Genomic DNA, 27,065 nt, shown 5'->3' with positions numbered 1-27,065 from the left:
TAGGTTGATGCTCAGAACGAATACTTCTGATATGTACAGTTCGCTTCACAAGGAATACAATTTTTAAGAAGTTGAAAAACTGTATTTGGTTTTAAAAACTGAAACTACCACAATTTTGAGTATTGAAGGACCAGAGAAATTACATTTTTTAATGAAAATGTATATATATATCATTCCAAATTTTGAGTAATATGACTTAATTGGATTGGTAATAGAAATCTTCTTTAGAATGTAATTGTACTTTACAACTTCACATTGACATCAAATGTTAGGATTAGGATTACTTTTAACATATCATCACCTTATAACTAAAAAATAATGAGACTACATCCTGAATCATGAAATTCAGTCTCAGTATTTAGAAAACTAGAGTATATTTTCAATATATTTATTTCTCCAACTATCATGTAATATGGAAAAATAATATTTTCTCTTAATATCTTTTTTTATTATAGCATGTTGAGCCACAAAGAATTCAGGTTTATCTATCCAGTTTTACCATTTTGTATGGTGTTTTGTGGTAAGTATTTTTGTTTAACAGAAAAAGTTGAGAAATAGACAATAGAGAAATAGACAATATAGAAATAGGACGATAAATTTTCCTTAGACACTAAAATACTTTTCAATTACTAAATGAGAAATGCTTCTTAATTACAAGCTATATTACTGCAGTATTCCTTTTGCAGCCCAAATATACTTTTTTCTGTGTCCTATAATGTGATATAAAAACCTAAGGATTTAATATCCAAAGGACCTTTGGGTGGTGATGTTTCTGGCTAGTAGGAATCTTTCATTATAAAGTAAGGAAATTTGTCTATTTTAGAATAGCATTTTAAGTTTATGATTAAACTATGAAATTCTTCAGTCCACAAATATATTTATAGCTGTTGAGACTTTTTAATGCTTCTTCATACCCATCTGCCTCCTTTAAGACTCATTCTAATGCATATGCAGTTTTTAAAGTGATCCCCATGCCTGATTTTATTTTTGGCCTTTTCTCCATTTTTCCTCTGGGTCTTTTGCAGTAATTTTTTTACATGTGACTTCTACAAAGTCTTATATTACTCAGCTCTGGAAAATGTGAATTTTTACATTGGTTGGTTTGGGAAAACTGTGAATTGAAACTTTATTAACTTCGGGCTAATAACAGTCATAATAAATGACTGTTGGCTTCCCTCAAATATTAATCACTTAAAAAAAAATCACGGGACTGAGGAGGAAAGAAATAAGTATATAACTGAGACTGGAAGCTGGGAAAAACTAGAGTTAATGGTATCAAACTTTTTATACTTAAAAACAAACACAAAAAAACCCAGAGTTAAGCAGCCACCTTTGGCCAAGTATACATCATTTACAAATCTCAGATGTATGTACTCTCTCCAGTTGATATACAAACATGATATAAGAACACATATATAATTGATGTATGTATGTACACACACCCATATACATCTAAATATTTGATACATCCGAAGCACTAAAACTAAAGTTCATTTTTGCCACTACTTTATAGTCTCACTTCATATACAGATGCAGGCACAAAATATAGGCATCTAACAGCTATTTGGCAAGTCATAAGAATAGTGGGCCCATTCACCAAAGCAAACCTGCAAATCTGTACATGAATCACTGTTCAGACTTAAAATTTTTCTTTACAACCACCTGAATTGGAATTAGAGTTATAATTAAAACAAGTTTGGTTTCTGCCCAGATGTGTTGCCATACTGGAGGACAAATATTTGTGTGTTGTTTTGATAGTTTAGGAACTTGGTTTCATTCCATTTTTATAATTTGAGGTTTTCTAGCAATCCACTTCTGTGCCATGTCTTTATAGTGTTTTAGAGAAAGACTAGGTTTTCTGAATCCTCAATCTCAGTCCAAAAGAATGAATCTTAAGTGGCAGGTTCCTGGTAACCTGTTTCCAATCCCAAAGACTGAGATAAAATGTTGATGAGGGTTGAAGATGATCCCTAATGAACAAGAATCAGCCTTTGTTCCGTCCTTTGTCCACTCACAAGGATCTTTAAAGGACTGAGAACTAGCAAAACCCCTCATCTCAGAGGATGTGATGCCTCCTCTGGACACATATACCTAAGGTCCTTGAATTGAACCTGAAGATTCTAATTCCTAGGAGACTTGTTCTCCCACTAAGAGTCAGCAGTGAGCTCACCTGGACATCAGTCTTTGGATGATCAGGAACAGCATCAGACAGGTGTCCTCTTGGAGTTGTTTTAAATGGCTTGTAGGTCTTTTCTAACTACATAAAATCTTGAGTTTTACTGTACCTCCAATCTTTTTATTATTTTGTGACCAATTGTAACCTGATTTTTATATAAACATGACAACTCTAAATCAGCAATTGCTGTGCGACAACCACCTTAAGACATCATGGCTTAAAACTTTATTATTGTCTGTGGTTTGGCTCACTGTCACTTCCACCAGTGTCTTGGACAAAGCAAGTCACAAAGCCAGGCCAGATTCAAGAGAGAAGCTTCCAGCTCATGTAGGGATTAGACACACAAAGAGGGATAACTGCAGCCATGTTTTCAAACTACAGTAACTTCTCTTGCCTCATCTGAATTTCCCTCAGCTCTATCCAGAATAGGACTAACTCTGGAAAACACACCTTCTGTAACTGGCTCTGATCCTTAGTGAACTGTATAATCTTGTGCCTCCATTTCCTTATCTGTAAAGGAAGGTGCCATTGGTCTAATAACATTGAAATTTTTAGTTGAATCTCTTGTCATTTGAGGTTTCCAACACCTGCTACTAATTCTAGGTTGGGTATCTGCTTCATCTGTTTTACCACAGAAGCCAATACAGACTTGCTTGTCTCTGATTAGAACACTTTCTCCATAAGCTAATTGTCTTATCAAAACTGCACATACATGTTTCAAAAGCCATTCCGTTAACTTGTTTTAAAAAACAATGGTTCTCTGCCCTCCTTCCCCATTCCTCTCCTCAGGGACATTTACAGTCTTTCAGGTGGTTATTTGGATATTTATCTCTTGACATAAAATGCTGAGAATGCCTTTCACCATCTTTGGTTTTGGCACTACTTAGGACTTCTATGAAAATAGTTTTATTTCCTTAGCAAAGTAGCAATGTAAAATTCTTCCGATACCTCTGTGCCCAATATTCTCCTTATTGTTCTTAACAAAGCCTCTCTTGAAAAAAAGATAAAAATTAAAAAATAAAGTCTCTTTCCCAGGCCCATTCTCCTGTATTTTCCATCACAGAATTAAACCACTCTTTGTTTCTTTCATGCAAACACTGAATTTAAGTTAACCAAACAGCTTTCCCAGAGGAACATCTCTGGTTAGTAGAACTTGGTCGAGATCTTTTTCTTGGGCGTTTAGATCAGATTTTCTGTTTATTTTTGCCAAAACATGGATGCATCCTTCCTACCCCTGTGTTTGATGAGATCAGCAGTGTACAGCCCTTAACTTCTCCATTACAATGAACCTTACCTTGGTAAGAAGGAGCTGGTATCATTGCTTAAGAATACAGATTGTAACACTTAAATATCCATAACTTAAAAAATAACTGTATATCAAGATAAATCATAGGATGATTAGGAGATATGGCTGAGTAAAGAACGAACCAACTCATACAGGGCCTTCTTACATACTCAAGTTTTTAGATTTTATCCTGAAGAGTAGTCAGCTGGGACATAATGGACTTACAACTTTTAATATTAGTCTGATGATAGTGATTAAGAGTCCAGTATGCTTATTATAAACTCATGGTACAAAAAGAAAAAAACCCTATAGTGCCATCCTCTAATCATCTAACTCCATTTCCCAGAGATAATTATCAGTCTTATAAATTCTTACAACTTCTTTTATGTATCTTTTTGTTGGCATAAATAACAGGAGCAAATTCAATATTCTGGGATGTTATTTAGCCCTGAGTTAGAGTTACTATGGTAGCAGGCCCTTATTCACTACTCACTTTCCACAGTTTTCAGTAACCTGCGGTCAGCCGCGGTCGAGAAGCAGATGATCCCCTTTCTGACCTAGCTTCAGGTCAGTAGTAGCCTAACGCTATGTCACAATGCCTGTGTCATTCACCGTACTTCATTTCATTACATAGGCATTTTACCATCTCACATCATCACAAGGAAGATGGCTACAGTACAGTAAGAAATTTTGTGACCACATCCATATAACTTTCATTACAGTGTACTGTTACAATTACTGTATTTTACTAATGTTATTAACCTTGTACCATGCCTAATTTGTAAGTTAAACTTCATCACAGGAATATAGGAATAGAGTAAGGGTTCTGTACTATTGGCAGTTTTAGGCATCCACGGAGGGGTCTTGGAATGGATCCCCCACAGAGAAGGGGGGAACTACTGTTCAGACAGTAAGTTTTTATTCTCATGGAAATTACATGACAGGCTGAAGGATTTCTGTAAGTGGTTTACAGAAGAAAGCTTGTATTTGCAGAATCTTCAAGTAATTGGCAGAGGGAGTTTCACATTTCAGGTTAGGTAATGCTTCCGTTACATTGTGCTATCCATCCCATTCTGAAGCTAGCTCATTTTAGGGTGGATCTTTTCAGTGAGAAGGGTGTGTGCATATGATTTGTACATACAATTACACAGACTTACTGGATGGCAGCTACTAGGATCGTGTTACCTTTCGTGAATACTGAAGAAACCATACTGCTTCCCTGTAAGAAAACCATGAATCTTAAGCTTCTCTTGTGGTGCAGACTAAGCACTGCAGCTGTAATGTATTTCCAGCTCTCCATTGAACAACTCCAGTTTTTGAAATCCCCTTGGTAATGTTCAGTGTCAGATAGTTTGAGAACCCTGGGAGTATTTAAATTCAAGTCTATTCAACTGTTCCTTCTTCCCTTCTCTCCCCAGCATTTTCTATATATTTTTTCCCCAAATAGGGAGATCCAGTTCTCTATGAAAGGATCCATCCTAATATCACCACAAAGAAAATATAAGCATTACCTAATTTAAGACTCTTCTCTTTATTGAAGCTGCTGGAAATACAAGCACATTTTCTTCCAGCATTCTACCCACAATGCCTTTTTTACAGCATTCACCGCCATGTACTCCAGTTTTATTATCACCCATTCTATTATGTCCCTAATGCCAGCTTCTTAAAAGCTTTCAAGGAGTATTTAGTGAGTGAACAAACTATTGATGAGTGAACATTTCATAATGGCCACGTTATGCTTCATTTGAATATTCCTGAGGGTAAGTTGTCTTCTAAAATGCCTTGCTAAGGGTAGGCTTTAATGTAGCTTTTTATAATATGAGGCCACTAAGTATATTTAGCTTTTACTTCTCTACCCAACAAAGCATAGCTCCTAAGCTTGCTGGCCTATTAGTTCTGTGACTGCAACTATTACAAATAAGAGAACTTCTGGAATCCTACTTCAATTTAATAAAGTTATTTCTAGTTCTCAAACTTTCAGTAGGTTCCACATTTTACCACTGCAAACTTAAATCTAGATATGTTTTAATGTAGGTTTAGTTTTCTTGATCTTATCATTTTTTAATCACACTACTTTTTAGAATATGCTTTGCCTAATCAGCTAGTTCAAGTAGTAGTAAGAGTGAGGGATACATGACATTCCAACTAATAGAATGAATTATAGGTAACCTAAAACATTTCATAGAGGAACAAAATTGAGCATCTAAGATTCCTTGACCAAATTTGGTTCAGCTATCAAATAAGTGGCAGGTATCAGAGATCTTGGAATAACTTCATCTTGAAATAGATGAAGTTATTTTATTATTTTTCCTTTTTTTTTTTAAGATTTTATTTATTCATGAGACACACAGAGAGAAAGGCAAAGACATAGGCAGAGGGAGAAGCAGGCTCCCTGTGGGGAGCCCGATGCAGGACTTGATCCCAGAACCCTGGGATCACAATCTGAGCCGAAGGCTGACACTTAATCACTGAGCCACCCAGGCATGCCTATTTTATTTTCAATTGTTAGATGTTATTTATGTACAATATATTATTTATAATCTTCAAAGTGATGAAAACAGATAAAATCTGTAAAGGCACCTTACCTAATTAAGATACGTTTAACTGTACAACAAAATGTACCTTCAGTTTTTCTTAAACTGAATGTTAATACTGTGTTTTTTTTTTAATTTATAGAAATGGTTAAGTTGCAAAAATGAGTGCCTTCAGCTAATGTGAAAAGTACCAGATGTGATTCAAGTAAATTACAGGTCTTCATTTACTTCTGTTTTTGAACAGCCCTTCTGAGGCCAACTTTATGTTAGTGTCTTTAAATGGCAACTGCTGAAATTAATTTTATTCATGTTCAATTATTGTCAGTGATTGAGCCAAGCTAAGACAGCTGATAGCAGTCAATTAGGTGATGATCATGGAAAACAGTGCCTTGTCCCCAGCAGGAATTAGTGCTAAAATTGCAGGCAAGCCACAGACTGGATCCTGGATACCCAAATTCCAAAAGAACAATTATCTAATTCCATGGAGACAGTACATGTGGAGTATGAACAAAATGTCAAGTTCATTTATAAGCTTATTCTTTTCCATTGCAAAAGTCTTTTCTTTTGTGGGTACTTTCAACAGATCCTATGTGCTTATTATGTGGGACTATTGCTGGGGAATAGGACTATAGGAAGGGACAGGGGACTTTTAATTTACTCTATTTGTTCTGCTCGGTTTTCTGCTACATGCAAGAATTACTTTTACAAATTAAAAAGAAAATTGTTCAGCATCTCAGAGTTGCCCAACACTGTAGTGAAAGATAAGACATACTTTTTCAGAAAAAGATATTCATGCCACCATACACATAGTAACTACTGAAAATCTCCCAGTGGTGTATTTTTTAAGAGGACACACTGCCACACATCCTCCAGAATTACAGACTTATATGTACACAATCCATTGCTAGTGTTTGGGAGATTAAAGAGGAGAGATAGGTAAATGAACTTCTGTGTAACAGGACAAGCACGGGACAAGATACTGTTGGAAAAGTTACTGTTTCCCCATTTGCAGATGGGGGAAATAATGCTCAGCAAAGTAAAACAATTTGTGCCAGAGTCAGAATTCAAATCTGGGTCTGCTGGAATCCCTAGCCATAGTTTTCACTATCCCTCCTTTTTTTTAGAAAAAGCTAAAGACCTGAGGACAATGAGAGTGAATAGTTGGGAGAAATTATAAAGATGACCTACTGCTTATTTCTTGTTTTTCCATGACACCATTTCAGTCTGTGCTACTTCCATTAAAAATTACAAATGTATTTGCAGTTAACATTGGCTTAGCTATCCTAAAACAAGAATGGCCAGTATTACAGTTCAACATGTCTATCTTCATACAGGGTACTCACTAAACCACCTGAAAACATGGAAGAAACCAGCTCTCAGTTTCCTATTTTTATCGAATATGCTCCTCGCCCTCTATACTGGTTTAGTTCATCAACGAGGTACTCTTGATGTCATGACTCATATTCAAGAACTCTGTTACAATAATCGCAATAAATCTTCAGCTTCAGTATTTATCATGATGCCTTGCCATTCTACTCCTTATTATAGGTAATAAAAGTTGTTCCACTATGTGCTATTAAGAAAATGAAACTGACTACTTTAAAATTCCTTTCCGATTCCTGAATTTAATTAACTGTTCAAATGACGAAGAAATCTGAAACTTCCACTCATATATATTCTTTGAATTTTAAAAGCCATTTGAACTATGTCAATGAAAATCATATATATCACTTTTAAATACGTGTGAATTTAAGAATGTGAATGACTTACATTTAAATGATCCACTTTAAATGTCATAAAATATTTTATAGGTTATTTGAAGGTACCCTTAATAAAAGAAATTGTTATCATTGAACTTCCTACAGATCTTTGTAATACATCTTAAATTCTTATAATTTTGAATTTATCTCAAAACACTAGATTCTAATCCAGATTTAAATACTGGACTGCTGCCCTGGTCTTAAACCAGTTTTTTTTTTTTTAAATCTCTTTTTTTATATTAGTTATTTCACCTGTAAAAATTAGGAAATTCAATTAGATACTATTCTAATGCTTGAATTAAGTATTTCTGAGAAATACATCACTAAAACTACCTTAACTATGCAGGACATTTAAAAAGAAATCCATTTGGTCCAATGCTTCCAAATTGCCCAATAACAGTATGAGGGTAAACCAACCATTTTCCTTTAAAAAGTTCTACACCTACTTAACCTGACTTTAATCGATCTGAAGTTGATTTTCCATTGCACATTCAGTCAACTAAATATCAAAGCTAATGTCATTTTAAGATAATTTAACACTTTTGCAATACTCTATCTTGGTCATTAATGCCAATCACTAATACACAATTTGGAAAAGTTGAGACTGCTGGCAAAAGCCACAGGATATATTTAATACCCAAATATCCCTTCAAATTGTGAGGTTCAACTACTATGTAAAAAGAACTGAGAGTGGTACATTCACTGTACCTCCATGTTCACATTAGCAGTAACACTGCTGAGAATAGGAATTCTAGAGCCATCAAGATAGTCTCCATACATGGTTGTAGTTATTGATGTCTTAGGTTTAGGCTGTAAGTAGTTCACCAAGTTCTCATCTTATGGTTTTTCAAACTGCACAATGGAGGAAAAAAATTCTCTAATGCTTACTTTGCAGTAGAAGACTTGCAGCTTTTTCTCAGCTTGGTTTTTTTGTTTTTTTTTTTTTGTTTGTTTTGTTTTGTTTCCTGAAGCAAGAGCTTCCTCTTCTAAATCATACAAGTCAAAGTATTAGGGCTTGTGTAAATTTACCTTGAATGCAGTTCATAAATAACATAAACCTCTATCATGTATTTATTCTTCCTGTGGCAGTTACAAACATGGCTTTTTCAGGGCCCAAGTGACTGCCTTAAGTTGTCATAATTCATCAATCAGTCTTTTTTGCATGTATGCTAGTCTATGCCACAATAAAACCATTACTTATTTGGATTTTAATCAGAGAACATATGTTGCTCCCTCTTACTAAATCTTAAATAGAGGAACAACAAAAAAAGAAAAACACACACACACACAGGAACAACTTATTTAAGGATGTGATCCATCCCTTTTCAGAGCAGAAAGGGAAGAGAACAGGAATCCCTTCTGGTTCATGAAGTTTTCTACCTTGCCAATTAAGCCTATAGGGAATTTTACTCTCTTATTAACAAGTCATTCGGCTCATCCCAAAGGCCCCTTCCATTCTTGGAAAAGCATACTAATGTTAGAGAGAATATGGAGTCTCCCACACTGCTATCTCACCTTGAAATGAAGTTTCATGCTTTAATCTGGATGTGAAAAGTTATGTTGCTGCTGCACAGGGGAAAGTACATTAAAGGCTGGCTTCTTCACCTTCATGGGACCTGGTTTAGATTCAGACTTCACATTTTATCATGTGAACATGACAGATCTGGAGACTAATTGGAAAACTTTGACCTTTTTAACTTAACTATATGGTAACTTTCTCTTTACAGCCATGTCCACTACCCACTTCCCATGAGATTTCTCCAGTGTCCCCCAGACCTGACTGGAAAGAGTCAGTACCTTGATGAAGCAGATATATTCTACCTAAATCCCTTAAACTGGCTATATAAAGAGTTTCACAATGATTCAGCATTGCCTACTCACTTGATCATCTTCAGCATTTTAGAGGAGGTAAGGAAATATGAAAAAAGGGAAAACTATTTCGCCTCTAGTTTAGCTCTCAGGTAAATAGACAGCATAGCTTTTTTATGGTCCCTTTCGACTCCCATTATTTTGTAATTGGTTCTTTTCCGTGGTCAAAATCCATCTCAGTTCTGTAACTGTCAAAATATATGTTACTTACCAGGAGTAAATTCTTTTATTAATAAATTATATTGTTTTGGGGTACCTGGGTGGCACAGTCAGTCAAAGTGTTTGATTCTTGGTTTTTGGCTTAGGTTGGGATCTCAAGATTGCGATCTCAGAGTCATGAGATTGAGCCCTGAGTCAGGCTCTGTGTTCAGCATGGAGCTGCTTGAGATTCTCTTCCCACCCCTGCTCTGTACCTCCCTACCCACTTGTGCTACCTTTCACTCTCTAAAATTAATTTTAAAAAGAAAATACAGTTTTATTTAAACAAGTGGTAGAGGCACCAATCAGGTCATTCTAAAATTTTTGAAACCAGACTCAACAAAATGTAGCCTTTATTTAAACATTTATTTACTTATAGGAAATAAGTGCTTTCCTAATTGCAAGCAACTATGAGAGAACTGCTGTGTTCTTCCACACTCACTTGCCAGAAGGTCGAACTGGAAGTCACATATATGTCTACGAACGGAAATTAAAAGGGACACTCAACAGAAGATGAAATTCTGAATTGTGTTTAAATCTTTCCTGAAGAAATAGACATTGTTGGGTAACAAATATTCAGATGCTGCATAAATATGCCTGTAAGCACTGAGTAAGATTCATGGATCTAGAAAAAAAAACTACTGAACTGCTTTACCAAATTACTGAGGAAATGTATGAAAAATATCACAAAGTATAAAATATATTAATACAAATGCCAGATTTTAAATAAAGACCTTTAGTTTTCCTCATGGTGTAGTTTTATTGTTTCTTCCACAATATTCAGATGTGCAAGAAATATCACAAGAGAACAAGTCAGCAAGCTCATAAGAAGGCAGCAAATTCTTCACAAGTCAACGGGCTCTTGAACCCACAAAAAGACAAGAAGCAAGTGTAAGATTATAAAATGTTAAAGATGAAATTCCATCACAATGTACTTTTTTCAAGCTCTACTGCAAACTTAACACAATTATCAGTGTTAATTACACTTTGTCATATGATTTGAGCTTGGTTTAAGCTCATACACTGAAAGGAAGACTCATTTCATGCACAAAATCTGTTGCATGCCCGGCTTCCTTAAAACTACAGTTGAACATTTCCAGAGCCAAAAAAATTCAGCAAAGCTAAACTACAGGAAAATGCAAGTTAGTAAGCTTTTGCTTGATGCTTCTGAGTAATAAAGTCATCAAACTGATATTTAGAAATGATAGACATTATCTTGATAATTTCATTTTAGTTTCAACACCAAACATTGTAGAAAGCATCCATGTTTCTGTTACTGTTTTCTAATTTAACTTAATCATGATCATCAGTATTTAGGGTCAAAAGGTAATTGCCCCAATTCTATTTCAAGATTTGCCATGTGTCTTCCATTAGTGCGACCATATTTATGCCATTTACCTTCCCTTTTATAAGGTTGTGGCTGAGGGTGCTTCTGCTCTTGTTTTCGATGCCTGGAGTTTTCAATATTTACCATACGTTGCTTTTTATCTGGTCGACTGAAAGCAGTAAACACATTTTTCATCTATGTTAGAGTTAAATTTAAACAAACAATTTTAATGTTTTTCTCCATTAATCTATTATCTGAACACTCTGAAAAAGGATGTTAGTCTGAAGTATAATCCTAACACAACCAATACCAAAAAGATTCAGTATTCCACTTTTATCCTACAGAAAAAATAGACAAGCATACTGTAGTGGCAAAAAGGGGAAATACTCAACAGATAAATAGAAATGTGACAATAAAATAATGAGATGTGTTTCCATTATTTCTCCTCTCATTCAAAAGCAACCCCTCCCCACTGGCTTCATTCCTCAGCTGGAATATATACATCTCTCACAAACTAAAGGAAGTCTCTTTTTCCTTTTCCTCTTATAGCCACAGCTAAGGTTCATAAGCAAGGTCTATGTTTACTGCTCTCCTGAAACTCCATATGATTAGGCTACTTCTGTCACTACCTCACTGGAACAGTCCAGAATGCCATTCACGGCCACCCAATTCCCCAACTAAGAAATCCAGTCTCTTGTTTAATGTTTAAAGCACTTGACACATATATATTCATTTCACTTGAGATGATCTTTGGATTTTCATGCCACCACACTCCAGTATTCTTAGCCTTCTTTCTCTACAACCCTGTAGGTGTTAATGTGCCCCAGGAGTTTGATAAATACCCCAGCCTAGACTATCTACACACACAGAATCTGGGCGAGAAAGAGTCACAGAACTAATGGCCAACTAATTCTTTCTACTTGGCTGACAATAGGTACAAGGCACAGTTCTCATCTCCAATTCCTCTTACCCAAAACATCTGGTATCCCTTACCTTAGTGATACCACTATACAACTAGTGACCCAACCCAGAAATCTGGAATTGTTACTATCTACTTCTCTTTCACAAGAAATACCACCAATTTTACTTATGTTATTCAAATGTGTCTCCTTCCCACTCCTGTTACGCTAGTTCAGATACTCATCAGCTCACATCTATTTCTTTTCAAAGCCCACCGTCTAGCTTCACTCTTTGAAACCATTCCTCCAGGTTGTTGCCAGTGATCCAGAATGCAATGAAGCAAATCCTTTAAAATAAAACGAGGTCCTTCAGATCTTCACAAAAGTTCTGTATCTTCTTTTCATACCCTAGCACTACCCTACCTCCTAAAAGAGCCACGTCTTCACATCTCCAAATCTATGCAAATGAAGTTCTCCTTCAATGTAATGTCCTACTCTATCTGCTTAGCAAATTTTCATTTCTCCTTCAAAATCCAGTTTAAAGAAGTTCAGTTCAAACACCACCTCACTCCTGAAGCCTTCTCAAACATCTCTGGGCTAAGGCCACCATATGCAATGTACTTCCGTATCTCTTTCATTTCTTATATTTACCTAACTCTCCAAAAGCTTGTGAGCTCCTTGATGGCAAGAACTTTTCATGTTTTGTAAGGGCAGCCTCACAATGTTTTGCTCATTTCAGCACTAGATATTTAACGACTTAAGACACCAAAATCAGTCTCATTATTTTATAGACACATTACATTTATTCAAAAAGATATAACTAACTCAAAGATAAAAATAAAGCTAACATTTGAAGATTAGGTGAGTTTCATTTACAGAATATAAAGCTGATAAGCAATGGATAGTCATTTTTAGAAATATATGTAAAGCACACACATTGTTAACTTGTGGCTTCCTAAGTTTGCCTCTACCCTTATGAACAATAATTGTGTAGTAACTGTATTAGGTATAATTTAATTGGTAAATGGAATAGACAAATAAATGGGCCAATCCAAATTGTTACATATGAGCTCTTCTGATTTCAGAGTGAAATCTGTATAGTTCACCCTAGCTTCCCAAAATGAGTAAAAGACTAAAGGAAAATAATTTCACTTAAGGTGATTATCTTAAAAAAAAAAAAAGGTGATGATCTTTTCATAAACTAGAATGAAAAGAAACAAAAGAAGCTAAAATAGGATTGCATAATCTTAATGTATTTTTAAGGCAGAAATTAAACCATTTGCTCAAGTCAAACTGATTATGTAAAATTTTCAGATCTTATAACTGAAAATTTATATAATCAGTTTGACATAGCTATTAACTTAAAATTTTATCTTTTGACTTAATTTATTCTAAGTTCTCTGGCAATAAAGGACTTTTACAAATAGCACTTTTATTTTTACAAAAAACACTTTATGGATAGTAACATTCCAAGATGTTAAAATGATAAAAATGCCACCCAATCTATAAACGTTAAAAACTATTATAATAACATGGTGCTATGTAAACCGACCTGGGTCCATATGGAGGGGAAAGAGTGTGACCAAAGAAGTGTCTATATATAAATCCATCCAACTTCTCAAACACTCCATCATTATCTACTTGATATTCCTTCATGTCTTTAAGATAATCTTTAACATCATTAACAAAGTCAGTGAAGAGCTTCTGATCATGTATAAAGACACCATTTAGGAAAAACTTATTGATGAACTGATCAAGTTCTTTCCAATGATGAAAACTATCCAGTTTTTCTAATAAATACCTTTCAATTAACTGCCTAAATTCATCTATCTTTACAGGATTCAACACTTTCATATTAAAAAGGTTAATGGATTCTTGTTGAGCACATTCAAATACACCAGAACAAGACTTTCTGAAAGAATCATAATTTTCACTACAGTCATGCTCAGCACTGCATTTCTGTGAATTTGTATTTTTTCTAAATTCTTCAAAGTGAATTGGCTTTTCTTTCCTTCCTTCTTTTTGCATAGTAGGGCCTCTATTCTGGTTTTGTGTACGTGCCTTATACTGTGGGTGTATATATTCACTAAAGACTGTTGGTTTTTTAGTTGCTTCTTCTTTTGTGGCACCAAATCTTTTATTGCCCTTTTCATCAAAGATATTCTTGGTGGTATCTTTGAAATGCCTGAAAGTGGATTTAACTGAATCTGAAAATTTTTTCAGATTTTCTTTCACAGCTTCTTTAGCTTGTTTAATTTTTTCTTTATGATGCCTCACAAACTCCTTGGTAGAATTCTTCATGGCATCAAATGTTTCCTTAACTGAACCCAAAAATGTTTCCTTTGACTTATTTTTAGCCCTGTGGTTTCCTCTGCTCCCTTTCTTTTTTCCATCCATTTCTTGTTTTGCATTTTGATCTTTTGCTTCAATATACAGTCTTTCCCACAAATCAGAACGCTGCTGTTCGAAGTTTAGCTTCTGCTCCAGGTCCGTGAGTCTTTCCCGTAAGATTTCCATTTCCTTTTTGTCAGTCGCTACACTGGGAGAGTCTGGGTTGCCATAAGATTCACTAGAGCTTAACTGCTGGAGTTCCACCTTTAAAGCCATGGTTATTAGTCGTTCTCTCTCCAGTTCCCTCCTTAGCATCTTCGCTTCTGACAAAAGAGTCTCCTTCTGATTCAGGAAGCTGTGGGTCTTCAGCTTTTCTTCTTCCAGGTGCTGCTTAAGTTTCTGATTTTCTGATATTAATTCAGTCCCTGTCCCTTTATCTTCCAATATCCTAATCTGTTCTCTTAGTTTCCTTAACTCTTCCTGTAATAAAGATAAGGCTTTTTCTTCCTTCTCCAGAGATATTCTTAAATACTGATTTTCTGTAGCAAGGTTCTTTTTCTGAGTTTCAAAGGACATCTTCTCTTCTTCAGTAAGGGCCCAGCATCTTGCAAGTTTTTCCTTTAATGCCTAATTTTTTTTGAAAGAAAAGAAAAATGTCAAATGCTTTATTTAAAAGTCCAATTTAAATCTTTAAGACATAACCCTATATAGAGTATCCTTTATACAGTATATAGATTTGTAGTGTATATTTATATATACATATATATGTATTTCAATACATAAAAATTAGAAAACACAAGGTTTATATGCAGGAAAATGGATAGCACAGAGCTACATCAAAATAGTAACAGCATGCTAGAAGAATTTAAATACTGGAAAAAATGAGAGCCTGTTCCATCCCAGTAAGATTTCTAAAATAGAGCCAGGGGTAATTCTGATTAGTATTTATTAGTGATTACTGATTATTTCCCATAATCCTATGAAAGCCTGAATGGTTTCTAGGCCCACTTACAAGTCAAGAATAAAGGAGATCGGTTTTCTATCTTTTGACTACAGAACTCCAATCTCTCCTACTAATAAGTCTCCTAAAGAGAACTTAGGACTAAAGGCTTCTCTGACCCTTGGGTGAAGGAGATGATTTTCTATAAAAAGGAAAATCATAGCTAGAGATGATCTGAGGATTCAAAATAATTCTATTTATATTCTCTACACTCTTTAAAAGGAAAACATTTCAATAATCTTATTCCTATCTGAAAGATCTTCACTTTGTGCAAATTAACATCCTTAAATAAGTTCAGGTAAGTCCTCCAAGTTCTACCAGCACTTTAAAGAGCAATGAATCTTGGTAACATTTATAACTAATTTCTCTGATTTTAAATAATCTCCTGAAAAGACTATCACCAGATTAGCAATGTAAGCCGAGTCAGCACTCTTGATAGAGAGGAAACCATGTTCAATTAGATTTACAGAATTTTGCTGCAATTTCAAAGTAGCCCTAAATGATCTCTTTCAACATACATATCTGTAACCAACTTTCACTAAAACAGCAAGAAACTAAACATACTTAAACAGGTTAATGGTTACAGCATTACCCAGTTAAAATATCTTATGTATAAATCAGCAAATGATACTTACAACAAACAAACAAATGTCCTTTAGGACAATGACAGTATTTCCACTTGAAAAATAACTATCAGAAAGGGAGACAGAACATGAAAGACTCCTAACTCTGGGAAACAAACTAGGGGTGGTGGAAGGGGAGGTGGGCAGGGGGTGGGGGTGACAGGCACTGAGGTGGGCACTTAACGGGATGAGCACTGGGTGTTATTCTATATGTTGGCAAATTGAACACCAATAAAAAATTTATAAAAATAAATAAGTAAATAAACAAATGAATACATAAATAAGAAAAAAAGAAAAATAACTATCTGAAATAGATGGTTCACTATCTGGTTCATTAATCACCAAAAAACAAATTAAAATTTTAAAATTCATTATATTTAGAGGCACGTGGGTGACTCAGTCAGTTAAGCATCCAACTCTTGATTTAGGCTCATGATCTCAGGATCCTGAGATTGAGCCTTGAGTCAGGGCTGAGTGTGGAGCCTGTTTGGCAATCTCTCTCTTCCTTGCCCTGTGCCCCTCCCCCCTGCTCATGTTATTTCTCTCTCTAAAGAAATTGTTTTTAAAATGTCATTATAATCATTTCATCTGTGCTGCATGTGAGAGAAAACAAGTTTCATGTACCCATAGAAGTGGACCATGGGGTAGTACGGACTAATGTAACATTCATTACCTTTAAATGCAAAAGCACAAGGGGCCACAGTGACTGATAGGTATATTCTGCATTCAGTAAACTCCATAATCTTGAATTAAGTGCCTGATAAGTAAATCCTGCGCAGGTCTCCCACCAAGATCTCTAAAATCCAAACCACACTTAATAGCTGGAGGTAAAATGCCTGCAAGAACTGACTCAATAAAGATTTTTTTTTTTTAAGATTTTATTTATTTATTCATGAGAGACACACACACACAGAGAGGCAGAGACACAGGCAGAGGGAGAAGCAGGCTCCATGCCGGGAGCCCGACGTGGGACTCGATCCTGGATCTCCAGGATCACACCCTGGGCCACAAGCAGGCGCTAAACCACTGCCACCCAAGGATCCCTAAGACCCAGTAAAGATCCATGCAGGGTCAGTCTCCTAAAAGCCAACAACATCCAATGGAACCAGAAACCTTGGTGGTAAAGAAGAATATGCCTGTTCTTTTTATAACATCCTTTGATCAAGATAGGAAAAACTACACTATTTACAAACAACTTCAGTAGTCCCTGCTTAAAAGACAAAAATCTAGATGTCAAGTGAGATTCTGTCTTCTAAATTAAGATAATCCTAACACTATAAGGGATACATAAATTGTGAAGGAAATCTAGAGGAATGGAATAAAAAAGGAAGAGTTTACTTTTCTACCCTGAGTTTTATCTACAAGCACCACACCCTTCTTATGAAGAACCAGATAGGAGACCAGCTATTACGCTGGTCCTCATAAACCCACAAAGGTATTAATGGACAGCACAGTCCTGCTGTGTTAGGTGAGTTTCAGTAGGCAAGTATAACACGCTCTCTTCCATCAGACCTAACAAGAAACCAAAGAAAAAGACTGGCTGATTATTTCCCTTGATCAAGAAAAGATCTTTGAGAGAAGCTACAAACTCTCCTTCTTCTCATGACTGAAAATGTTTGGCTAGTTCTGTGAAAATGTTAATAACAATTCTTTATATATATATTATTAATGATGTTAATTATAGTAATTTAGAAATAACATCTTTGAAGTCCAATGAATTCAGCTCCATCGATTGGTAGCCTTGGAAAAATTAACTTTCTTGAATCTCTTTCCCATCTATGAAATGAAGCTAATACCTGATTAATTCATAGGGCTACGGCGGGCAATAAGAGAAATTCTGTATGTGAGCTAATCATAGCAGTGACTAGGATAATCAACAATTATTACAATATTATTATTGACTCACTAATCTGCTTTGTACTTACATCTGAATAGTGCAATAATTATTAGCTAACAATGCTTTTTTATAAACTTTGTTAATAGTACATACCTTATAATCTATAAAAGATTCTTGTTCCTGTTGACATTGGGAAAGATAATCCTTCATATCATTCAATTCATCTTCATGTATCTTTCTGACTAACTGCTGACGCTTCTGAATCTGAATTGTGCCTGAAAAATGACATTTTTATTAGGGATACACACACACACACACACACATACCACAAACATTATGATGACCAATATTTTGAAACATAAAACATTTAATCTGTATATATTTACTAATTAATCTGGATAGGATTATTTTCTTCAAGGCCAGCATTTCACAGTTCTATAACTCTGGTTACATAAAGAATAAGTAAAATCTCATGATGGCCATCATCAAATGGTGGTGGATGAATGTTAATACAAATAAGTCCAAGCAGGTTAATATTTTTTTTAGCATACACCAAAGGACATTTAAGCAGTTCACTATTCCTTTTGACTAAAACAAGCCAGGCTACATTACCCTTAAAAAAAAAAAAAAAAAAAAGCTTATATAATGTTTTTAATCTTACTATATCAACGGCACTCAAGTTTGTTGTTTTTGAGAGTTTGCTGAGGTACATAAAGTGTTGCCTAAAACAGGGAAAGAAACAAACCATGGAATCTATTCACAGGATGAAGTCAGTAAGGAAAAATAAAAGTCTATTTTTTCTCACTATATTTTGCCTAATAAATGATGTAATAGCCCAAAAAGTACAACAAGGAAAATAACTGGCTGCGATTACCCAACCATTCTCACATCTAAATCATTTAAGAGTTCTGCATTAGTTAGGTCTATATTAGAGGACCACCATCCCCATACCTGCAGTGACCAGTCTTAAACCAACTAGGATTCTCTGTATTTTCACCCTAGAAACCAAATTGTTAATTTGCCAAGACATGCTGTTCACATGCTGTTGCATGCCTCATGCACGAGAGAGAAAAAAGAACACTGAATCAAAAATAAGGCATTTGGCAACCTGGACCTTAACATCTATCAAGTGGCATACTATTATATACAGATATCATAGGATTTGTATAATGAAAATGATGTTGTAATGATATTTATTATTTCTTCCCCTACTGCTAAAACAAAACAAAACAAAACAAAACAAAAAAACCTTTTAATTTCTTCAATGATCCTGAAAAACACTAAGGGAGAAAACTTTTGCCAAATTACAAACAACTGTTACCAGCTATGATATTCCTCTGTTAAGGTTCACTTCCTCTCTTTCAATTTTCCAATTTATAAGCATGGCAAATTTGTCTCAATATTACTCAAAAAATTTTTGAATTTTTTAAATGTTGAAATTCATTTTTTAAATGTAACTATCAGAATAACAGAAATCGTTTTTCTTTTCAAACTGCTGACAGGATGAATTCCTTCACCCTCTGGAAAATAACCTATGTTGTTGAGATCTGAATTTGCAGTACTATTATATAGTTTATGTTGGACAATTATCTTAATGTGGCCTTTCCTAATCTAGTAACTACTGGGATTTTTTTTTTCCCCCATCTTCAGCCACCTAACTATAAAGTGTTACCACCCAAAGTACAATCTTTGGTCTTCTTGTCATGTCTACAGATTTGCCTATTTTAATTATTAAAACACAGTTTTTGCTATGACGCAGTTTTGCTATGTAAGAGTTTTCTTCTGAATCCAATCTTATCAGAGCTTCCAGCCAATATACCTAGCTTCCTGTTGGGCACAAATTTGGGAGAGTTCTCACCAAAACAAAACAAAACAAAACAAAACAAAACAAAACAAAACAAAACAAAAAACCCACCTTAACACCTGCCGAATAAAGCTGGATAAAAAGAAATCAAACTGCGTTATTTATCATCTAGAAAACCTTTCCTAGAAACACCCTCAATTCCAAAAATAAAGAACCTACCACACTTCTGAAACTACCAATATCACAAGTATCCTCAAAGTTTTGTTTTCCATTATTATTTTGGTGTCCCTTATTTCACTTATTTCATCCCCATTCACTATAATTTTCAAAGTCCTGATGACCAACTATCAGGATTACAAACCCTCTTACCTGACTGTCTTAATTTTTCCCATACCATATGCCTTCCTGCACTTTTTCTGAAAAATTACTGCGGGGCCACTCTATAACCTTGAGTTACAGACCTCTATAATTTACAACACTGACACCAGCCTACATGTTCCAACATTTTATTTCATTATTTCTAATTTATCTACTCTGCTGTAGTCCAGCTAGTCTTCTCACTGCTCCGAAAACCAGCAAAGTTTACTTTCAGGTTATCGGTTCTCCATTGCTGCAATGTTCCACTTTCCCTCTGCCTAGCATAAGCAAGCATAAGACCACACCCCACTCAAATCCTACCACCTCCAGCATAACTCAGTAAGTATAGCTCTTGACTATAATCCCTGTCTGTGCTACATAACTTAGCACCTAGTTATATTCTATCATAGTGTCTGAAGAGCTGGGTAGCCTTTCAATACTTAAAGTAACTCCATGAGAAAATCAAATCAACTGAACTCTTCTGCTGATTAGAATACTGACAGCCTACAACGTAAAGAAAGAGTAAGGAAGACTGGTGCTTCATACATGAAGATTTTTTAAACTTTTATAAGCCCTTTCAGAATCTGAGGCAGTACCAAATACCTGTAGAACACTGTTTTACTATCCTTGATCCTGCTAGTTTTCCCTTCTTTCTAGGACAGACAGGATTCTCCAAATTTATAGAGCTAAGGATGGTGAACATTCTGAGGGATTCACTTAAATAGTATACTGTGTTAAATAATTAGCAAGCAAAGAATGATTATGGAGTATGCACTGACTAACTTCATGGTGCATGAGAAATTCAAACTGGCTCTGAAATCAACTTCAAGGAGTTCTTGGTATGTTGAGATCAGTGCCAGAACTAAGAAAAAAATGTTGACCTTGAAAAACTAACAATCATTCAGGTAAGTTTTTATATGTTTACTGAGCTGATCTCATCACCATGAAAAACTATTTCATATTACCCAGTCTTTTCATATTCTGAAAAGATAATTTTAAAAAGTATGGGAAAATTTTTTATTAGAAATAATCATTTAAGTAAGTTTTACAAGTAACCAAAACCTTAAACAGAGCAGCAATCTCAATTTTGAAAGCACTCCTCTCTAAACTGTTCTTTCTATAAAGCACTGAAAGGTCATGCAATTGATGGGGTTTTAATGCAATCTACATGAACATTAAATCATTGCCCAACTATTTTAGTAAGAAAGAAAAGATTAAGATAAGACCTTCTCCTCTGTTACCTCCATGTTTACCTGTGGGGAAAAAAACCATGCTCAAAAATACATTCATACATTTGTTCCAGCTAGATAATAAACACAATTAAGCGTAGTACTTCAAGTCAAATCTCATTACAATAAGCTTCAAGGAAGGATACAAATTACAGTATTTCAGTATTAAATTCAAGCAGGCATCCACCAGGAGTCTAACCACTTATTTTTATCAATATAAAGTTAAACCAGAAGAAACACATTTTACGGAGTCTAACTTTAAACAAGTGTTGTCTCAAGTTTATTCTAATATTACACTATGTTGAATAATGTATCTTTTCCACAAATTAATATAAGGTACCTTTAACTATTCAATTTTTGCATAAGGAACACACTGTTGAAAGGAATTAGCAAAACAGGAATATTCCAAAAGTTAAATTGTAGATCACATCAGCAAAAAAATCTAGAAGTACTTCATTTCATGTAAGGCAAATTGAAATTTGTAAAGTTGACAAGATCTAAAACATTTGTTTAAAGTGTTTTTTTTTTTTTTTTTCAAAATTCTGATATAGAGTATGTTAACGAGTGTGAACTGTTTGTTCAGTTCTCAAACAGTCTCATCTTTTTACAGACACATTAAATAAGAATGGGGGGCACTTGGATGGCTCAGTCAGTTAAGTGTCTGCTTTCAGCTCAGGTCATGATCCTGGGGTTCTGGGACTGAGCCCCCACATCAGGCTCCCTGCTCAATGGAGTATCTGCTTCTCCCTCTTCCTCTGCTCTTCTCTCCCTCTCCCAACTTGTTCTCTCTGCTCTGTCTTGTGTTCTTTCTCAAATAAATAAATAGAACATTAAAAAAAAAAAAAGACTCAATGGTTAGTTAGGCTCCCAAATGAAAAATTACATGGAATTCCTTCCTCTTTTCATCCACTTTTAAAAGCTTTGCGTTAAAGATACTTAATATACATAAATACTAATAAGGATAATAAGCAAAGCTTAGGGGTGCCTGGGTGGCTCAGTTGGCTAGGTGTCTGCCTTCAGTTCAGGTCATGATCCTGGAGTCCTGGGATCGAGCCCCTTGGTGGGGAGCCTGCTTCTCCCTCTCCCTGTGCCCCTCCCTGCTGCTTGTGCTCTGTTGCTCTGTGCTCTCTCAAATAAATAAATAAAATATTTTTAAAAAAAGACAAAAATTAAAAATAAACATGCGTGCTAAAAATTCCTACATTTTTAAAATAAATGCCACCTAATGTAAGCAAAAATAGCTTTGTGAGCTAGGTAGCACTATTCCTGTTTTTCAAATGAAAAACCTGAGGTTTAAATAGACTATAAGCCTTCCAAGGTCATAAAATTAGTGGTGACACAGAAAACAGATCCCAGAATTCCTCACTCTTAGCAAATGCCCATACACTATACCATCAAATTACGTGTATCAAATTTTCAAATACTTACCATAGAAATGTCCAAATCCCATGCTGATTGCAATCACCAAAGCAAGTATAACACACTTATTGAGACCACTGCTGAACTGGCGTTTACACAACTCCTTAGAGGGTTCACTTTCTTGTTCGGGGAGTAGCCTTTCCTCAGATTCTGAACTAGAAACAGTCTTCTTCCTAGCACGGCGTCGTCTAAAAGCAGGACTAGGCTGATGACTGGTTTCATCACTACTTGATTCATCGTCACTAGGCTGGGATGAAAATACTATTTTAAAAAGAAAAATGTAAATATTAAAAATTTTAGAAAAGCTTTTCCAGTAAATATGATTTAGTATAATCAATGCCATCCCTACATGCCCTTTTACATAAGACAGCCAAAAACAAAAACAAAAACAACACAAATGAAAACTCAAAGTTTTCAGGTTTATCCACATAAAGCCAAAACAAAAGATTTCAATTGTGATACATAAGAATCTATTAATCATATTCTGTGCCTTTGAGGATCTATCTGTTTTATTTTTAAAACCTCTCTTATAGTTAACACTGTTAGAACATCATTCTCATAAACTAGTAAACTTCTTTGCTATTAGAACCATAAACAGATACAGTTTCTAGAAAGAAAAAAATTCTCTTCTTCATTCAATTTCAAATAGAGGGAATTTAAGTTCAACTACTTAAGGAACACAGGGAAGTATATGCACAGTTCCTGTGACTTACAAAGTACAAGAACTACCAAAAGTTCTCTATTGGGTATATCTGGACCCTAGTTTCATTTCCATCCTTTGAGTCCACAATCAATGTTCAAAAACTATACAGTTTAACACAGGTTTCCAGAAGTCAGATGAGCCCTTCCCTTCGACTGCCACTCTTACTAGAAGGTTATTAATTTTACCCTCTAGTAAATATGTCAGCATGAGGAAGTGACACAACAGCTATTCCGATATTAAGGACTAGTCTGGTGCTGCTCCTTTATGAAAATAGTAAAAAAGAACAACAAAAAAATCCATAAGAAATCTAAAGTCGTGGTAATATATCCACTAAAAACAAAAAACAAAAAACAAAAAGAACAAAACACCTTCAGTTTTTTCAAATGTAGAGCTTATTAACAATGTTCCATCAATAAATAAACTACATATTGACACAGAAGGTTAGATGTAATTTCCAAAGGCCAGTTAAAAGAGGGGGAAAAAAAAAACACCAAATGTAAGGAGATAAAATGTGACCCTCAATTTGATACAAACAGCTCCAAAACAACAAACATTCATGCTTCAAAAAAAGTAAAGCAGTTCTTTAGAAGACAGGATATCCATGCCACAGGAAAGCTAGTGACTTGGGTTAGGCAGTAATTTTTAAAGATGGGTCACAAAGGATTCAGTTAACTTTCACACCGACAACAATGAACACAAAGACAAAAAGAACTACTGAATGAATGAATATTCCTAATACTCAGTGATACAGATGCCACTGAGAGATCTTTTGGTCATGACCCTTATGCCCATCATGTTTATCTGGTTATTCTTGATCACTAGTTTTTCCCAGATGCCGTCGCCTCAGCTGTGAGGTTACATTTCTTGGACAAAAAGAAAGAAAGGAAGACTTAAACAAAGCATTACATAATACAAAGGCATTCAAGATCATGGCTGGATATTTAAGTCAGACTTCAACAATATTAAAATGGGTAAATGTAAAAACAAATCATTTGTTGAAATTCCTTAAATAAATTTAATTCTACAATAGCATATTGCCTTCATATAGATTCTAAGTAAACAAGCCAGCCTCATCCATATTAATAAATTGATATCCTTATCCAATGCTTCCATCTTTTTTAACCCATACATGTCATAGCTGAAATATTTTGATTTTTACATTTCTTTCAAAGCTTAACTTGGCCCAGAGTCCAAGATGCAGGCAATGCAAAGGCATGCAATAAGCTTAGCCAGCTTTATTACAAGATCAATTTGAACACCTGTTTAGAGTATCACAGATGACAACAGTTATCTTTAAAGCACTAAGTAAATAGTAAATGTGACTAGGCACACTCAGCTCTAGAAAAGCTGATCAGATTTAGTCACACCACCTTGGAAAGCGAGTTGGCTAGGAACATGGTGTTTCAGCTGATCATCCCATCCCCTTATGCATTCAGGAATCTTCCACAGCTTCTCCCACCACCTTTCTTTTGTGAATAAACAGGAAAAAAAGATGTATAAAGCTTTAATATAAAGACTAAAAAGGAAAGAGAGAATTGAAAATACTTATTTTAATTATCACTCAACATTGTTATTTGTGCTCCATCAAAATTGATCACGCCTTAAAAAAAAAAAAAGTATGTGCAATATAAACTTTTCTACAACTCCCAACTTTGCTTTCTTGGGGGGGAAGACCTGTGGGGGCAGTGGATAGTATTCTTACATGAACAAAAAGTGTACTGCCATAAGAATCTAATTCAGAAGAAAAAACCTGAAGTTGAAATCCTACAGAAATGGAGAAGAAAGGAAAAATCAAAATAACCAGGCAACAGGTAGTAGGGATTAACAGACCAAGAAAAACAGGTGAAAGAACAAAGACCCCTGGCAACTGATTTATATATAATATTTTCAACATAATCCAAAATATAATTTTTTGAAACTTTATAGCACTTTGTTTATTGAAATAATTCATTCCTTCAGGAGAGATAGCAATGGATAAAAATATTCCTAATAAAATATGCCTTTTAACTGAAACTGTAAAATTCCCAAGAGCTGCAAGGAGATAAAAATCAGAGTAATGAGCTTTGAAGTATCCAAGTTCCTGAAAACATTGTAAGATCGATTTCTTAAATGTCTGCCTAGACCCTTCTGCAATCCTCCTGCTTCAATGTGACTTTTTCCGGCCCATGAATATTCTCATATTCAACCACCATCTATAGTCTTCCCAAAAAAGAAAGGAAAGAGGGAAAGAAGACTACTTGAGTACAGCACAGACCCTGGAACTAAACGAATAAAATAAAATTTGAACAAAAAAGATTCTGAAGTCAATTCATTAGTCTTCGTAATACGTACACTATGTACACCATTTTGGCGAAGGCTGGCTGCTAAGAAAGCCAGAGGAGTATTTAAATATTTGAAAAAAGTGTTTTCAAACTCTTGCTTATAAGCAAACTGTCATTAAATGGGATAGCTAAAAATCTCTATTTGACATTTTATTAGCTTGAAATGGCATAACAGCAATTCCACTGCCTAGTTCTGGCAAATATAAATATTAAAGAATGGTAAACTCTAAGAAAATGACCTGAAATAAACACGTCCTTATTTCTGCATCAAATTAGGAAATTTTAGGAGTCACTGACAGTGTTCCAACTTGTCTTTCTCCCAATTCATCCTTGAGTTACAAATGTTGGTTAGTAACTGTCAGTTCATCATAATAGGTCTGCTTCTTTTATTTCCCAGTAACTTTGTGTCTAAATATTTATGTCCACCTTGAAAGATGTAATATATATCCCTCAAGCTAAGCCAAAGAAACACAGAAAGGAATAAGCTAAGTAACTCACATTTTAACCTCTACATCACTGTCTGAATAGTAGGCATTAAATGCATTAATAACGTGACTTAAAATAGGCACCCTTTCATGACTCAATCTAAAATGAAAGATACAAAGGTCAGGGGTTTTGGGATGATGTTGTTCTGCTAGCTCTTTGAACACTGTTTAGCACATAAGTAGCATTCAATAAATGTTTGCTAAATGATTAATAACTGAAAGGATCTAACAGACTTCGATAAGAAGCTTTTTCACAATTTCTAAAATACAAAATTTATATCATTCTAAGTAGAAATCGACTTTCTTCTGCTTTTTGTTATAATGGCTCAATCTTCCATCCTTAAATATCTAAAATATGTCAAATTCATTTTGGAGTGTTTAAGACAATAACAAATCTCCTTGAAGATATTATTTTTCATCTTTTACTTAATAAAAGATGGCATTTATTGTTATAACAATTCTGCTGTAGGCCCTGTGACCTAAGAAAACACTAAACATAACAGTAGATTTTACCAAAAAAATTTCAACTGTAATAAAAACTTGTCCATTATGAAAAATGTGGTCCCAGGAGACCTTACATCTCTAGCAGTGTATTCTTTACACAGCTCTTACCAGTTTCTGGCTGACAGAATGTGTACTGGCTGCTGGAAGAAGAGCCCATGTTTAAGTCTTCTGGACTCTGTGCTTCTTCAACAATTAGAGTTTCTGGATTTCCAATTTCTTCTAACTTAGGTGGCTCAAGGGTAACAATATCAGAATCATCACTGACAGTTCCAAAATAGACATTGTCTTCAGATGACTTTTCTTCTTCTCTCTAAGGAATAATTTTAGACAGTAAATTTACTGTCAGTGTCTAATAAATTTAGAAAGTAAGTTATTTAACAGCCTTATATTTTCTATGTAGTTCA

The 27,065-nt window shown here is 34.8% G+C and overlaps 2 protein-coding genes across 6 annotated transcripts in view; one reads left to right on the top strand and one right to left on the bottom strand.

Moving 5' to 3' along the window:
- Window positions 1–10,571, top strand: part of PIGB (phosphatidylinositol glycan anchor biosynthesis class B) — a 37,624-nt gene extending 27,053 nt beyond the window's left edge. For both annotated transcript variants that reach the window (XM_041738918.1, XM_041738924.1), the window contains exons 9-12: window positions 456–520; window positions 7,330–7,543; window positions 9,483–9,663; window positions 10,202–10,571. In XM_041738918.1, coding sequence (XP_041594852.1) covers window positions 456–520; window positions 7,330–7,543; window positions 9,483–9,663; window positions 10,202–10,339 — 598 coding nt within the window. In that variant the 3' untranslated portion in view covers window positions 10,340–10,571. The remainder of the gene's footprint in view (window positions 1–455; window positions 521–7,329; window positions 7,544–9,482; window positions 9,664–10,201) is intronic.
- Window positions 10,563–27,065, bottom strand: part of CCPG1 (cell cycle progression 1) — a 38,780-nt gene continuing 22,277 nt past the window's right edge. Inside the window, exons 5-11 of one of the 4 annotated variants that reach the window (XM_041738877.1) lie at window positions 26,770–26,971; window positions 24,722–24,817; window positions 22,658–22,909; window positions 21,242–21,253; window positions 17,993–18,114; window positions 13,601–15,006; window positions 10,563–11,318 (exon numbers count right to left, since the gene is read on the bottom strand). In XM_041738877.1, coding sequence (XP_041594811.1) covers window positions 11,129–11,318; window positions 13,601–15,006; window positions 17,993–18,114; window positions 21,242–21,253; window positions 22,658–22,909; window positions 24,722–24,817; window positions 26,770–26,971 — 2,280 coding nt within the window. In that variant the 3' untranslated portion in view covers window positions 10,563–11,128. The remainder of the gene's footprint in view (window positions 11,319–13,600; window positions 15,007–17,992; window positions 18,115–21,241; window positions 21,254–22,657; window positions 22,910–24,721; window positions 24,818–26,769; window positions 26,972–27,065) is intronic. The other 3 variants (XM_041738887.1, XM_041738897.1, XM_041738907.1) reach the window with 3 other exon arrangements.

The sequence above is a fragment of the Vulpes lagopus genome, chromosome 2 (assembly GCF_018345385.1).
Source record: "Vulpes lagopus strain Blue_001 chromosome 2, ASM1834538v1, whole genome shotgun sequence".
NCBI classification, from domain to species: domain Eukaryota; kingdom Metazoa; phylum Chordata; class Mammalia; order Carnivora; family Canidae; genus Vulpes; species Vulpes lagopus.
This window is presented reverse-complemented; position numbering and strand designations above follow the sequence as displayed.